Here is a 14,968-nt window from a genome sequence, read left to right as displayed (position 1 = left end):
CTTGTAATTGCCTCTTCTCCCATTTTTCTCCTAATTTTGTTGAATGAATGTATTTATGTACCTTTCGGTAGTGTATGTATTCTTCCCTCCTTTGATCAGTTCACATAAGAATGAGGTTCAAACATCAACTTCTCCCTCCTCTTAGTTTGTATAGAAGTCTACTTGAATATCATGATTGTGTGTGATAATTTCCCCAACTTACCTTTCCCCTTCTCTTCTTTGTATCTATACATAGATAATCCCAGATTTTATCTAATTAGATGACTTCTATGACTCTGGAGGACAGGATTCAGAGGGAACACATGTACCCTCTCCCTATAATAGGATCTTAAGTTTAAGATTTCTTTAAAAGTCAATTTTCTCCCTGTAGAATTATATTCAATTTTTCTGGGTAAATTATTCTTGGCTGTAAACCTATATATAGTCATTTAGAATATCATAGTCATAACTCAGCTCCTTTATGTTCATGACTGCTTCATCTTGTAAGATCCTGATATGGTTCCTTGATACATTCTTCTTTTTGATTGCTTGCAATACTTAATTCTGTGATCTAGAAGTTTTGTATTTTGACTAAAATGATTCTGGGACTCTCTCTGAAGTTTATTGAAGGAGGTAGCTCAAAGATTCTTTCTCTTTCTACTTTTTTCTCACAGTTTAAGGGATCTGGGTAATTGTCTCCTAAGATTTCTTGAAATAGGATGTCTAGGGATCTTTTTAGTTAATGATATCCATTGTCCATTGATGCTCAAAATATTTTCTTTTTGCTTTTTCATTTTCTGAGCAGTTTTTTTTAAATGAGATATCCTACATTTTCTTTTTTGATTCTTGATTGATTTGACATTAATATTTCTATTGTCTCATGGACTCATTGACTTCTGTTTGGTCCATTCTCATTTTCAGGGAATATGTTTCTTGGGCAAGGTTTTGTATCTTTTATGCTAAACTGTTTATTCTTTTTCTAATTATTTCTTCCATGACTTCCATCTCTTTTCTAAATTTTCCTCTACCATTTTTCATTCTTGAAAAAGACTTTTAATTTTAAAAGTTTTAATTAAATTTAATTAAAATTTTTAAAATTCTTTTAAAATTGTTTTTTACATATTTCTTTATGAATCATGTTGGGAGAGAAAAATCAGAATAAAAGGAAAAAGCTACAAGAGAAAAAAAAACAGAATTAAAGGGGGAAAAAATCATAGCATGTGTTCATTTATATTCAGTCTCCGTAGTTCTCTCTCTGGATGCAAATGGCATTTTCTATCTAAAGTTTATTGGGATTGCCTTGGATGACTGAACCACTGAGAAGAGCAAAGTGTCATAGCTGATCATAACACAATCTTCCTGTTGCTGTATACAATGTTTTTCTCATTCTACTTGTCATCCTTAGCATCCAGGCCTTTCTAAAATCAGCTTGTTCATGATTTTTATAGAACAATAATATTCCATTCCTTTTATATACCATAACTTATTCAGCCATTCCCCAAGTGATGGCATTTATTCATTTTCAATTCTTTGTCACCACAAAAAAAGCTGCAACAAATATTATGGTTTCTTTGGGATATAGACCCAATAGTGGCACTGCTGGATTAAAGTTGTGCATGGTTGTATATTGGAGCACAATTCCACATTTCTCTCCAGAATGGTTTGGTCATTTCACAACTCTACCAAAAATGCATTTAATGTCCCAGTTATGCCCCATTTACTCCAACATTTATAATTATATTTTCTTGTCATTTTAGCCAATCAGGGAGATGTGAAGTAATATCTCAGAGTTGTTTTAATTTGCATTTCTCTAATTCATAGTGATTTAGAGCATTTTTTCATATCATTGTAGATGGCTTTAATTTCATCATCTGAAATTATCTATTTATAGCCTTTAACAATAGTCTATTCGGAAATGACTTGTATTCAAATTGGTTAAGTTCTTTATATATTTTAGAAATGAGGTCTTTATCAGAAACATTGGCTGTAAAAAATTTTTCCCAGCTTTCTGCTTTCCTTCTAATCTTAGCTGTGTTGGTTTAGTTTGTGCAAAAGCTTTTTAATTTAGTATAATCAAAGTTATACATTTTGCATTTTATAAGAAGCTCTAGTTCTTCCTTGGCCATAAATCTCTTCCTTCTCCAAAGATCTGAAAGGTGAACCATTCCTGCTCTACTAATTTGCTTATTATATCAGCTTTTATGCCTAAATCATGTACCCATTCTGACCTTATTTTGGTATGGGGTGTGAAATGTATGTCTATGCCAAGTTTCTGACATTGTTTTCCATTTTTCTAAGAAATTTTTGTGAAATAATAAGCTCTTATCCAAGAAGCTAGAGTTTTGGGGTTTACCAAACACTAGATTGCTATTGATTATTGTGTCATGTGTATCTAACCTATTCCATTACTCTATTACTCTATTTCTTAATCAGTTCTAAATGGTTTTGATGACTACTGCTTTTATTATGTAGTTTTAGATCTGGTACTGCTAGACCACCATCCTTTGTATTTTTTTTCATTAATTCCCTTCATATTCTTGATCTTTTTTTAATTGCAGATGAATTTTGTTATGTTTTCTAGTTCTATAAAATAAATTTTGGCAGTTTGATTGATATGGCACTGAACAAATAGAGTAATGTAGGTAGTATTGTCATTTTTACTATATTAGCTCAGCCTACCCATGAGCTTTTTTTCCAATATTTTTCCAATTGTTAGAGCTGTCTTTATTTTGTAAAAAGTGTTTTATAATTGTTCATATAGTTCCTGGGTTTGTCTTGGCAGATAGACACCCAAATATTTTATTTTGTCTACAGTTATTTTAAAAGGAATTTCTCTATCTTTTGTTAGTAGGCTTCATTAGGAACATATAGAAATGTTGATGATTAGTGAGGTTTTATTTTATATCCTGCAACTTTGCTAAAGCTGTTAATTTTGTTTCTAGTTTTTAGTTGATTCTCTAGAATTCTCTAAGTATAGCATTATATCATCTGCAAAGAGTGATGGTTTTATCTTTTCATTGCCTACTCTAATTTCTTTATTTCTTTTTTTTCTTATTGCTAAAGCCAACATTTCTAGTACAATATTGAGTAATAGTGGTGATAATGAGCATCCTTGTTTCACCTCTGATCTTATTGGGAATGCATATAGCTTCTCCCCATAACAAATAATGCTTGCTGATGGTTTTAGATTGATACTGCTTATCATTTTAAGTAAAACTTCATTTATTCCTATGCTCTCTAGTTTTTTTAATAGGAATTGGTGCTGTATGTTGTCAAAAACATTTTCTGCATCTATTTCTGCCAGTTTTGTTATTGATATGATCAATTATGCCAATATTTTCCCTTAATTTGAAGGAGCTCTGCACTCCTGGTATAAATCCTTGGAAATAGTATATTATCTTACTGATAAATTGTTGTAATCTATTTGCTAAGGTTTTATTTAAAAATTTTGCATCAATATTCATTAAGGAGATTGGTCTGTAATTTTCTTTCTCTGTTTTGCTCTTTCTGGTTTAGTATAAGCACCATATTTGTATCATAGATGGAATTTGATAGGACTCCTTATTTGCTTATTTTTCCAAATAGTTTACATACTATCAGAATTAATTTTTCCTTAAATGTTTGGTAGATTTGATGAGTTGTTCAATATCTTTTTCTAAAATAGGGTTATTTAAGTATTTAAGTTATTTCTTCTTCTGCTAATCTGGGCAGTTTATATTTTTGTAAGTATTCATTAATTTCAATTTGATCGTTGGCATACATTTTGGCAAAATAACTCCTAATTATTGCTTTAATTCTTCATTGGTGGTACATTTACCCTTTTCATTTTTGATGTTAGCAAGTTGGTTTTTTTCTTTTCCTACTCAAATTAATCAAAGGTTTATCTATTTTGTTGATTTTTTTCATAAAACCAACTCTGTTTATTAATTAGCTCAATAGTTTTCTTAGTTTTAATTTTATTAATGTCTCTTTCAATTTTCAAAATTCCTAATTTTGTATTTAATTAATATTTTTTAATTTGTTCTTTTTCCAGCTTTTTAGTTGCACACTCAAGACATTGATCTACTCATTCTCTATTTCATTCATGTAATTATTTAGAGACCTACTCATTCTCTATTTCATTCATGTAATTATTTAGAGATATAAAATTTCCCTTAAGAAATGGATTTGATTGCATCCCATAAATTTTGATATATTATCTCATTATTGTTATTCTTTTGAATGAAATTATTGTTTCTTTGACCCACTCATTCTTTAAAATTCAATTATTTAATTTCCAATTAGTTTTTAGTCTTTCTCTGACCCTACTATTTTTGCCTTTCTACATTTGACTATGAGGATTTTTGTGCCCTAAAACATGGTCAGTTTTTGTGTAGGTGCCATGTGCACCTGAAAAAAAAGGTATATTCCTTTCTATCCCTATTCAGTTTTCTCCAGAAGTCTAACATATCTAAGTTTTCTAAGATTCTATTAACCTATAGAATTTTTTTTCTAATTTTTTTTTTTGGAAAAGAGAAGCATAGAAGAGATCAACTAATTTTTTGATGTTTACATTGTGGTTAGATTTATCTAATTCTGAGAGGAGGAGGCTAAGGTCCCCTACTAGTTTAGTTATGCCATTTTGCTATCTATTTCTTCCTGTCATTGGCTTAAATTCTTTTCTAAGAATATGGATACTGTACCACTCAGTCCATATACAGTTATATTATAAATATAACTTTGTTGTCTATGATACCCTTTAACAAGATATTGTTTCCTTTCCTATCTCTTTTAATTAGATCTATTCTTGCTTTTGCTTTATCTGAAATCAGAATTACATAATAAATTCTGCTCTAACATTTTATCCTCATTCTGTATGCATTTCTCTATTTCAAATGTGTTTCTTATAGACAACATATTCTAGAATTCTATTTTTTAACCCACTCACGTATTTGCTTCCATTTTATGGAAGAGTTCATCCCATTCCCATTCACAGTTGTGATTATCAGCTATATTTCCCTTCATCCTATTTTTCCCCTTCTGTACTTTTGTTCTCTCTTTCTACCTTGTCTTTCCTAATTAGAATTTGGTTTCTGACCCACCTCTCTCTCAACCTGCCCTCTTTCCTTTTCCCTTTCTGCTAGTGTTTCTCCCCTCCCTTCTATCTCACCTCTCCATTTTTTTTTCTACTTTCTCCTCCTACTTCTTTATAGGGTAAGATAAATTTCTATACCCAACTGAGTAAATATGCTATTCCCTCTTTGAGACAAAAGCCAAAAGATTAAGCTTCAGATAATGATCAATCCCCTTCTTTCCCTCTATTGTAATAGGTCTTTTGTGCCTCTTCATGTGATCTAATTTATCCTATTTTATTTCTCTTTCCTCTTCTCCCAGTTCAATCCTTTTTTCCACCCCTTTAATGTCTTTTTCTTTAATATTACATCAGAATCAGGTTATAACCACACCCTCTGCCTATGTATAACCCCCTCTAATTGCCCTAATAAAACATACAGTTCTCAAGAGTTACATGTATCATTTGCCATCTAAAGATGTAAACAGTTGAACATTTACATAATATGGGTTTTTTTCCTGTTTACCTTTCTGTGCTTCTCTTGAGTACTATGTTTGAAGATCAAATTTTCTGTTTAGTTCTGGTCTTTTCAATAGAAGATCCATCTCCTCCTCTGAAAGATGATGCTGTCTCATTGGGTAGTTGCTTCTTGGATGTAATCCCAGATTCTTTGCCCTCTGGAATATGGTATTCCAGGCCCTCCATTCCTTTATTGTAGAAGCTGCCAGATCCTGGGTAATCCTGACTCTTGCTCCTTGATATTTGAATTGCTTTTGTCTGGAAGCTCACAGTATTTTTCCCTTGAGATTGTAGTCCTGAAGTTTTGCAGCAATGTTCTTTGGGATTTTCCTTGTGGGGTCTCCTTGTAGTCATTTTCTTCTTTTAAGTTTGGGTTTTTTAATTATAGCTTTTTATTTTCAAAATATATACATGGATGATTTTGTAATAGCCTTTTATTTACAAATTATATGCATGGGTAATTTTACAGCATTGACAATTGCCAAACCTTTTATTTCAATTTTTCCCCTCATGGATAATTTTTTACATTCACTCCTACAAAACCCTATGTTCTAGGTTTTTTCCTCCCTTCCCCTTTTCATCCAGTTGGCAAGTGATTCAATATATGTTAAACATGTGCATCCAATTGATGAGCATCCACTCACTTTCCAGTTTTTTGCCACTCTTCTTTGGGGTTTATGTCTTACCTCTCACCATAATTGCTTTTATGATGGGATTCTTTTTTTGTCTTCTTATTCTTCCAGATTACTTAATTTATTTAGACTTGATGTTATGCTTTTTAGGATTTCAGAGACAGCTCAGGTTGGGGCCCTGCAAGATTTTGTTGTTCCCAAAGTAGTCTAAATCAGGGCAAAATGTGATTGCTCCCCTCATTCCTATCTGAGCGCTGCAAAGTTTCTGACCTATATTTGAGTCTGATTAACAGTAGAATGCTACTGGATTCAGCTCTTATCAGTCAGATGGAAAATTCTGCTGGTTCAAAGCAACAGAATTGCTCTCTTGTCCTGGGATTTCTAGTCATTGTTCATCAGGATTAAGGATTGGGCTAAAAACTGGAACTGAAACCCTGTTCTTTATTTTAGGGATTTAAAAGCCAAACATAAGAGTTTTTATTTAATCCTCAAGGCAAGACAGAGGTGCTAGAGTTTAGTGAGTAGGAGTTGGATACAAGACTAAGGAAGTCACTTGCAATTGTGTGGAGGATAGATTGGAATAAACAGAAATTTTTAGAAATAATAATATAGATGAGAGGTGATGGTGGCTATAGGAGTAGACAGAAGAGGTTGGATGCAAGAAATGTAGAGGCAGAACTGACCAGATTTTGTATATGTGAAGTAAGTTTGGATGGAAAAAAAGTGGGTTTGGGAGAAAGATAATGAATCCCGTTATGAACATATTGAGTTTAAAATGTCTTTAGGACATCTAGTTTTCAATGTCCAAAGGTCAGTTGGTGATGAGTAACTTAAGATAGAGACAAGGGTTGTTTATAAAGATTTGTGAAGCATAGAGATTATAATGAAACCCATGAGATCTAATGAGATAGCACATGGAAATATAAGAATATTGAGAAAGAAAAAGAGAGCCCAAATAGAACCTTTGGAATACCTACAGTTAGAAAATGTGATGTGGATGATAAATCAGGAAAAAAGACTAAGAAAAAGCAAGGAGAGGTAAGAGAACTAAGAGAGAGTAGTAATACACACACACACACACACACACACACACACACACACACACACAAAAAAGAGGAAAGAATGGCCGACAATATTAAATGCAGTAGAAAGGTCAAGAAGGATGAGGACTGAAAACAAAAACAAAAACACAGATTTGTCCCATAAGAATTGAGTGATAACTTTAGGGAAAACAACTCCAATTGAGTGATGAGATCAAAAGGCAGATTTAGCCTGAGAAATTTATGATTTAGGAATAAGCAAAACAAGAGGAAGCAACCAGTGTAGACAACTTGTTTTAGGGGTTTGGCTAAGAAAAGGAAGATCACATGAAAATATGGTAGGTTGTAATTTTTTTTTAAAGATGGGAAGATTTGACATGTTTAAAGGGAATGGGGAAGAAATCCAGCAGATATAGAAAGGTTGGAGATTAGAGAGTGGAAATGATTGAGGGAGCAAATCTGCTGGAAAGGACCCAACAGGGTATGAATAAGAAACATCTATGCAGAGGGGTTGACTGTGGACCAAGAAGGACCATCTCTGACACTAGAGAAAATAGTGAGGAATGAAATTAAAGGATTTTGAAGTGAAAAATGAAAGAGAGAAAGGGGAGAGAGAGAGAAAGAGAGAAACAGACAGATAGACAGACAAGAGAGAGAGACAAAGAGAGGACATATAAAATAGCCTCATTTGAAGGGATGTGAAAAGTACATGGAAAGAGATGTGGAAGGTTTACTAATAGTAAAATAATAATAATAGTAATAGTAATAAGTAGCACTTGCATAACTCATTTTAAAGTTTTAGAGAACTTTACATATGTTAAATCATTTGTTCCTCATGACAACCTTGTGGTGTAGGTGCTATTATGATGAGATTTGGAATAGCTTCTGTGAGGAGTGACATAGGAATTCAATTGGCATAGAATACAAAGGGCAATTGTCCTGTTGTAGCAAGGTTTCAGTTGAGTTTGGATAGAACATGATGGAAGTGGATCTCTTTGATAAAGAGAGCTAATTCAGTTTCAATTGATCAAGGATGGACAGAGGCAACTACACCCAAAGAAAGAACACTGGGAAATGAATATAAACTGCTTGCATTTTTGTTTTTCTTCCCGGGTTATTTATACTTCTGAATCCAATTCTCCCTGTGCAACAAGAGAACTGTTCGGTTCTGCACACATATATTGTATCTAGGATATGCTGTAACCTATTTAACATGTAAAGGACTGCTTGCCATCTGAGGGAGAGGGTGGAGGGAGAGAGGGGGAAAATCGGAACAGAAGTGAGTGCAAGGGATAATGCTGTAAAAAAAATTACCCTGGCATGGCTTAAAAATAAAAAAAATTTTAAAAGAGAGAGATTGGATAGAACAAAATTGTAGTAAGCCTAATCAGCATGATTTTGTGACTTCTTCCAGTCCGGTTTAACAATCTGAGCAGGATAGATGGTGAGAGGAATAGAAAGCTGAGATCTGGAAGGAGTAGATGGCAATAATATGAGGAAATGAGGAATTTTTGATGGTGATTGGGGTTAAGTGACTTGTTCAGAATGTCACAGTTAATAAGTCTCTAAGGCTGTATTTGAATCCAGGTTCTCCTGATTTCAGAACTGGTGCTTTACCTACTGTGTCACCTAGCTGCCCTGAAGAATTCTATCATAGAAGATAATGTAGAATTGATGTAGCTTTAGGATTGAGACTGAAAAGGGAGAAAAGTCAGAGCATGAGAAAGTCTTAGATTAGAAGTCTTAATGAGGTGGAAGAGCAGGTGTAGAAGGGATAAGGTGCAAGTAAAGATAGAATGATAGCAATTTTTCTCAGTCCTCATCCTTGCTGACATTTCCATTATATTTAATACTACTGACCACTCTCTCTTCCCAGATCTTCTTTCCTCTCTGGGTTTTTATATTTTTACTCTCTTTTGGTTCTCTTCCTCCCAGTCTCTGTTCCTTCCAGTCTTCTTTGATAGTTTATGATCCAAATCATGCCCCCAACTGTGACTGTTCCCAAATTTGTTCCCAAGATTATAATTAAAGAAATGGCATCATTTTTCATCACAGGCACAATTAAGATCCTCCTTGTTCTCAACTTGTTTAATAATCTACAAAGCATCTCTTAATTTTGTTCTGTTGTTTCCAATATTATTAGAAAAATACTTCTAAGGAAGTCTTCGTGGCCAGAGATGAAGTTGATACATACAGAGAAAACTATGACAATTTAGTTGCAGAGGACAAAGTAAGAATAATCCATCTGTTCCTGTACATACAAAGTTACCTCTAAATTTCTGGATTTGAGAGCGAAAGAATGAAAATGGATTTTTCTATTTCCATTTTCACTTTCATTCTTAAGTACAAGTTCACCTCACTTTGTGACATTCCTGAAAACACATATGTGAGCTAAACTTTGGTAAATCAGATCATTTTTTCCCTCTCTTGGCCTCATTCTCCTTATGTGTAAAATGAGGGAGTTGGGTTTGATGATCTCCTAGCATTCTTTCTTGTCTACAGGTTTATAATTCTATGCAGCAATATTTTAATAATAATTTTTATTATTATTTAATAATAGATAATACTAATTAATAATATTTAATCTATTGTTAAGTTCACTTTTTTAAAAAAAATAGGTGAATCCTTTTGCATAGTAAATGAATATTCCTTAACATATGTTTTCATGTATTGTTATTTCTCAGAATGAGAAACAACAGAATTTTCAAGAAGAAATGTCAGTTAATAAAAAGTTTCAAAATAAACTACATTTCCAGTGATTTTATGTTTTTTTCCCACAGGTTATGGAGCGTGGATTTAAAAAAGAGTTTATTGACCTTAGCAGCCATCACGCTGAATTACTCATCAAACTATTTAAACGCCGGCCAAGGTTAATTTCATTTGTGTTTGGCCTTTAGCCCTTTGTTAACATCTTTCTCAAGGATTATTTTTGACTTAAATGATAAAGAAAATCAGAATTTATTTTTCCAAAATACAAAATTCTTTAATGCAACATCTAAGCAACTCATTACAATGTTAGATAATACAATTTTAGACAAGTGCTTAAACTCATAAATGAACCTTATAGTTTAGCATTGTAAATAAGCCATTTTGAGAAGTTGAAATAAATGAAATAATAAAAAAAAAAGCATCAGTTGAGTCAGCTCCATACTGATTATAGGTAAAACACTGATAAAATTGGGAGACAGAAAAGTACAATAATCTTTACTCTCAAGAAGAACACATTCTAGTAATGTGATGATTAAAAAGGTTTAAGAGATATCATTTCTGGGTGATCTAATTATTTTGTTAATAAGGCCAACAGGTTATTAATAAAAGGATGGTCATTTGACCTTTTCTCTTAGACCAAAGACCTCTAATCTCCTTCAAAGAGTGGATGTTCTTGAGGGTGGCAATCAACTCGGATTGGTTAATACACTGGAGATCTAGGCTACATTAAAATAAAGGTCTGGGGTACATGATTTAGGTCACTCAAGTCTTGTCAAAGTGATATTAATTTCCATATTACCTGTCTTAAGAAGAGGGAAAATTAATCTTTCATCAGATTTTTCAGAGCAAACTCAATAAGCAGAAATACACCTATTATTCCAAACATAGAATTGCTTTTACTCTCTGATTAGATCTTGGACTGGATAAATCTTGGCGAAAGAGAAATTTCCCACACTAGTTGGTTTCCCCTTGGTCCTAATATAATAATTTATTATCAGATATAAGAGAGAAATGCTTATTTCTCACAAAGAGAGACAAGATATAAAAAAGGTTTCAGCTACAAGTCATATATCAAGATCCAATGTTCCTTATACACTGGGTGAACAATGTGATAATGTCTTTTCTTTAGCATAATTTCTATTGACAAAACTATACCTTTGAACCACTTGATAGTGCCAAAGACTTCAGTGATTCATCAGTGGCTACTGATCCTAATCAGCTGTCATAAGCATAATTCAATATATTTTAAAATAATATTTTTGAAATTGCTTTTAATAGTACCAATAATGATTATAGTTGCTTTCACAGTTTAAAAGTGATTCATTACATGTTTGTATCTGTGATGCTATTCTATTCATATTTGCCTACCAAAGCCTTTGCATTGGCCAAGGTTTAAAGATTTTACTAAATTCATAGAATTATGTGATACAGTAGATAAAGCAGTGGATCTGGAGTCAGGAATCCTGGGCAACTCTGTTTTCATCATTTTCCTCACCTTTAAAATTAGGTTAGGACCTCATGAGATTGTTGTGAGGATCAAAAAAGACAATATTTATAACAAGTGCTTAATGATTAGAACTTAATAGGTGGTATATTGTTATGGGCCAGAACTCTGAACTTGAAACAAGGATTCTTACATGGAATTGATAAAGACGATGGTTATCTAGTTTAGCATGGTGCTTAATGGTTCTCTAGTTCAGTACATGTACTTAGTACTTAATATAGTTCTATAAGGTTCACATCTATGATAATGTAATTAAAAGAGAGCATATAAGCTGGGAGCCTCAGAGTCAGAGTCATACAGAGCCAGAGAAGACAGGGGACTGGAGGCAGAAGCTCAAGCTCTTGCAGCCAAGGAGAGAGAGATTCATTTCCATCTTCATCAGCCTTGTGGTGGCTGGCCTTTCCTCCTCCACTTCTGCCACTGAAAGATTCTAGAAGGCCTTTAAGAAAGCTAGTCCAGGCCCCAGGCAAGGAAACTAGATTGTGAAGGAGATAATAAAGGATTTGGATTTTAAGACCTGGCTATTCTTGTGGCGATTACTTGGCTGAAAAGAAGCCTGCTCCAGAGCCTCCAGAAAACCACTAAGAACATTACAGTATATAAATGCTTATTCTCTTCTCTTTCCCACTATATATACATACAACATTGAAAGCTATTTTAAAAACAAGTCTAAAATAGTAGTTTTATACTGAGGATTGAAATTATATACTGCACATATATATATACTATATACTGCATTGAAACTATTTAGCACCAATTTTTGTAATTTCATGTTCTAATTTTCATTATAATTTAGAAGGAATATGATCTAATGATTAACCAATCAACATTTATTAAGCAATTACTATGTGTCAGGCACATAAGATAAGGAGGTTGTCTAGGAGTCTAGAGCTCTACTAATATATTTAAACTGTATCAGGTCACAACTAGTTTAAGATTGTTAACCTAAAAAACTTAAACTCTAAATGTCTTGGTTTGCCAATGTTTAAAAATGTATGTGTATAAAACTGTTCTTTTTAGAAATAACCTAATCTTCCAAGATCCTTAGATTTTGAGCTGGAAGGTACCATAGAGATCATCGGCAGAGGACACCTTTTCCTAAATGATGAGCTCAATTCTGTCTCCTCTCTGTTGGGAGGAACTGGCATATTACTTTATAAGAACTAGCCAAGAAGACTTAAATAAATTTACATAATATGAGGAGAATTAGTCCTCCCATTCCATTCATAGCACTTTTAAGTAAATATCCCAAGTGATTTTCCAACAAAGTAGATATCAATGAAAGGAGGATAGTCAGAATAGAATAGGAATCTAGCATTTCTTTCAATCTGGGTTTTTATATCAGATTTCTCCAGACCTTTTCCTGGTTATCCTACTTTTAAATTTCACATAAATGCATAACTGGACACAAAAAGAGAGCATTCTTTTCAATCCCATGTTAGTATCTGAGTTTTTGCAAAGAAGATTCAAAGGGAACAAAAGAATGTGCTTCTTCCTATGGTCCATCCTAAAAGAGATTGAAATGTAAATGTTCTCTGGCAAAAGGAATAAGACATAATGTCTTAAGATTTCTACTAAATGTTGAAACTTTTAACAGGAATATGATCTTACTTTGTCTTGGAAGACTTACTATGAATTTGTTGATAATCCCAGGATGGCAAAGCAGAGAGTTCAAATAGAGAGTACTATTCCCTTTGGCACTCAGTTCGGACCTGAAAAACTCAAGAAGGATAACCTTGCCCAAATCATGAAAGCCATGGATGACCTGGATAATGTAAATCACATGCCAGAGGGCTTAGATCCCACGATCTGGCAATATTTCTGTGCTGCAAGACGAACCAAAATAGAAAATGAACAGAGGGTAATACAATCTTGATTTCATTTTTGCTTATTAATATGAAATATTGAAGGTGGGTTATATGGCATAACTAGGAAGTCAGTGTGTTGGTTTTGATTAACTGCTTTTTTGCTTCTTTTCTAAACTTTGTTACAAGGGAAAGCTTGGTGAGGGAGGGATCTATATTCAGATATGTGTCTCCCATCTATAAAATGGGGATAATAATATCTATCTTTCAGAATTGTTGTGAAGATCAAATGATCTATTATCTGCAAACTCTCGGCACAGTGCCTGGCACATAGTAGATGCTATATATAGTTTAGCTGTCATCATCATTATTATCATCAGCCTGATATAATAACTGGTAATACTGAAGTGATACAATGGAGTCTAGAATCCTGAAATCTGGGCTTTGAGAGATTGCTGACTATCACTAAATGAGGCAATCAGGATGCAAAAAAAAAAAAAAATTGATAAGCTAGAATACCCAATTTAATAAGATAAAATTTAATGGGATAAATATAAATTTAAAACTGGCTTCATGAGTATAAGAGAAGGGAATCCTATTTAGACAAATATTCATCTAAAAACGATCTGAGGATTGTAGAAGACTGCAAGCTCAACAGGAATCAAGAGTGGGAGACAGAAGCCAAGAAAGCTAAAGTGATGATGGCCTGCATGAAAAGAGGCAGAAGGAAATTCTATTCCTCTTCTGCTCTTCTTTGGCTGAATTGCATTTGGAGCATGATGCTCAGTATCCAGGGGAAAGTGAGTAATATGGTGAATATTGCCATGAGTTCATAAAGAACGATCAACTGAAGGAACTACTTAGCTTAAGGAAGAATAAACTCAGAGGGCACATGAGAGTTTTCTTCATGTAGCTAAAGAACTCATGTGGACGAGGCATTGGCTATAGAGAGCAGAACTAGGAGTGGTGAGCAAATTAAAGCTTGCTTCAAAGAAAAACTTACTCAAAATGGAATAAGTTCTCTCAGAAGGCAAGGATTATCCTGGCTATGTGTAGTTTGGGTTAAATGAGCCACTAGGCTCATGATCACTCTGAAATTCTGGTTGTATTTTTATGAATTTAGTGGTAGTGTGAGTTATAATGAAATGTTTGTCTATTCTGTTAGAGTTTTTCTCTTTTCCAGGAAGTCGGAAAGAAAAACTATTTTATTTAAATGAGTACTGAGCATTATTCTTTTACTAAGTTGTACTGTTTAGAATGGGAAAAATGAAACACCAGTATGGGACTAAAGGAACACTAGAAAGATGTTTTCCTCTTCTCATCCATCAGAACAAACAAACAAATAAACAAATAAAATAACCCATTTAGCATAATGAATTAAGCAACTGACTTTGAGGCCCCATCTCTCATATCTACTGTCTATGCAGTGCTGGATAAGCCACTTAATCTTGCAGTGATTTAGGCAACAGAGAAGTTACAGAGAATACATGTAACTGCATTTTCAGAATTTTTTTACTTAGGAGAGTTAATTATATTAATGAAAATACAAGACCCAGTATCTTTGTCTATCATTAAATGCAGTCATTAACATATAATCTATTATCTTTTAAATGATGTTTGAAACAAATTCCAAAACTAGATGCCAGAGAAAAATTCTATAACTTTTATAATTCATTTTCATCAAAAGAAAATTTTATACACATTCCAAGTATTGGCAGAAAATGTCATAG

The 14,968-nt window shown here is 33.2% G+C and overlaps 1 protein-coding gene across 1 annotated transcript in view; it reads left to right on the top strand.

The window, feature by feature from the left end:
* The window catches only part of LOC127551554 (cilia- and flagella-associated protein 43-like), a 212,722-nt gene that overhangs the window by 182,304 nt on the left and 15,450 nt on the right, over window positions 1-14,968 (top strand). The window contains exons 31-33 of the mRNA XM_051981358.1: window positions 9,364-9,450; window positions 10,001-10,089; window positions 13,087-13,294. Coding sequence (XP_051837318.1) covers window positions 9,364-9,450; window positions 10,001-10,089; window positions 13,087-13,294 — 384 coding nt within the window. The remainder of the gene's footprint in view (window positions 1-9,363; window positions 9,451-10,000; window positions 10,090-13,086; window positions 13,295-14,968) is intronic.

Source organism: Antechinus flavipes, chromosome 2 (genome assembly GCF_016432865.1).
Source record: "Antechinus flavipes isolate AdamAnt ecotype Samford, QLD, Australia chromosome 2, AdamAnt_v2, whole genome shotgun sequence".
Taxonomy (NCBI): Eukaryota; Metazoa; Chordata; class Mammalia; order Dasyuromorphia; family Dasyuridae; genus Antechinus; species Antechinus flavipes.
This window is presented reverse-complemented; position numbering and strand designations above follow the sequence as displayed.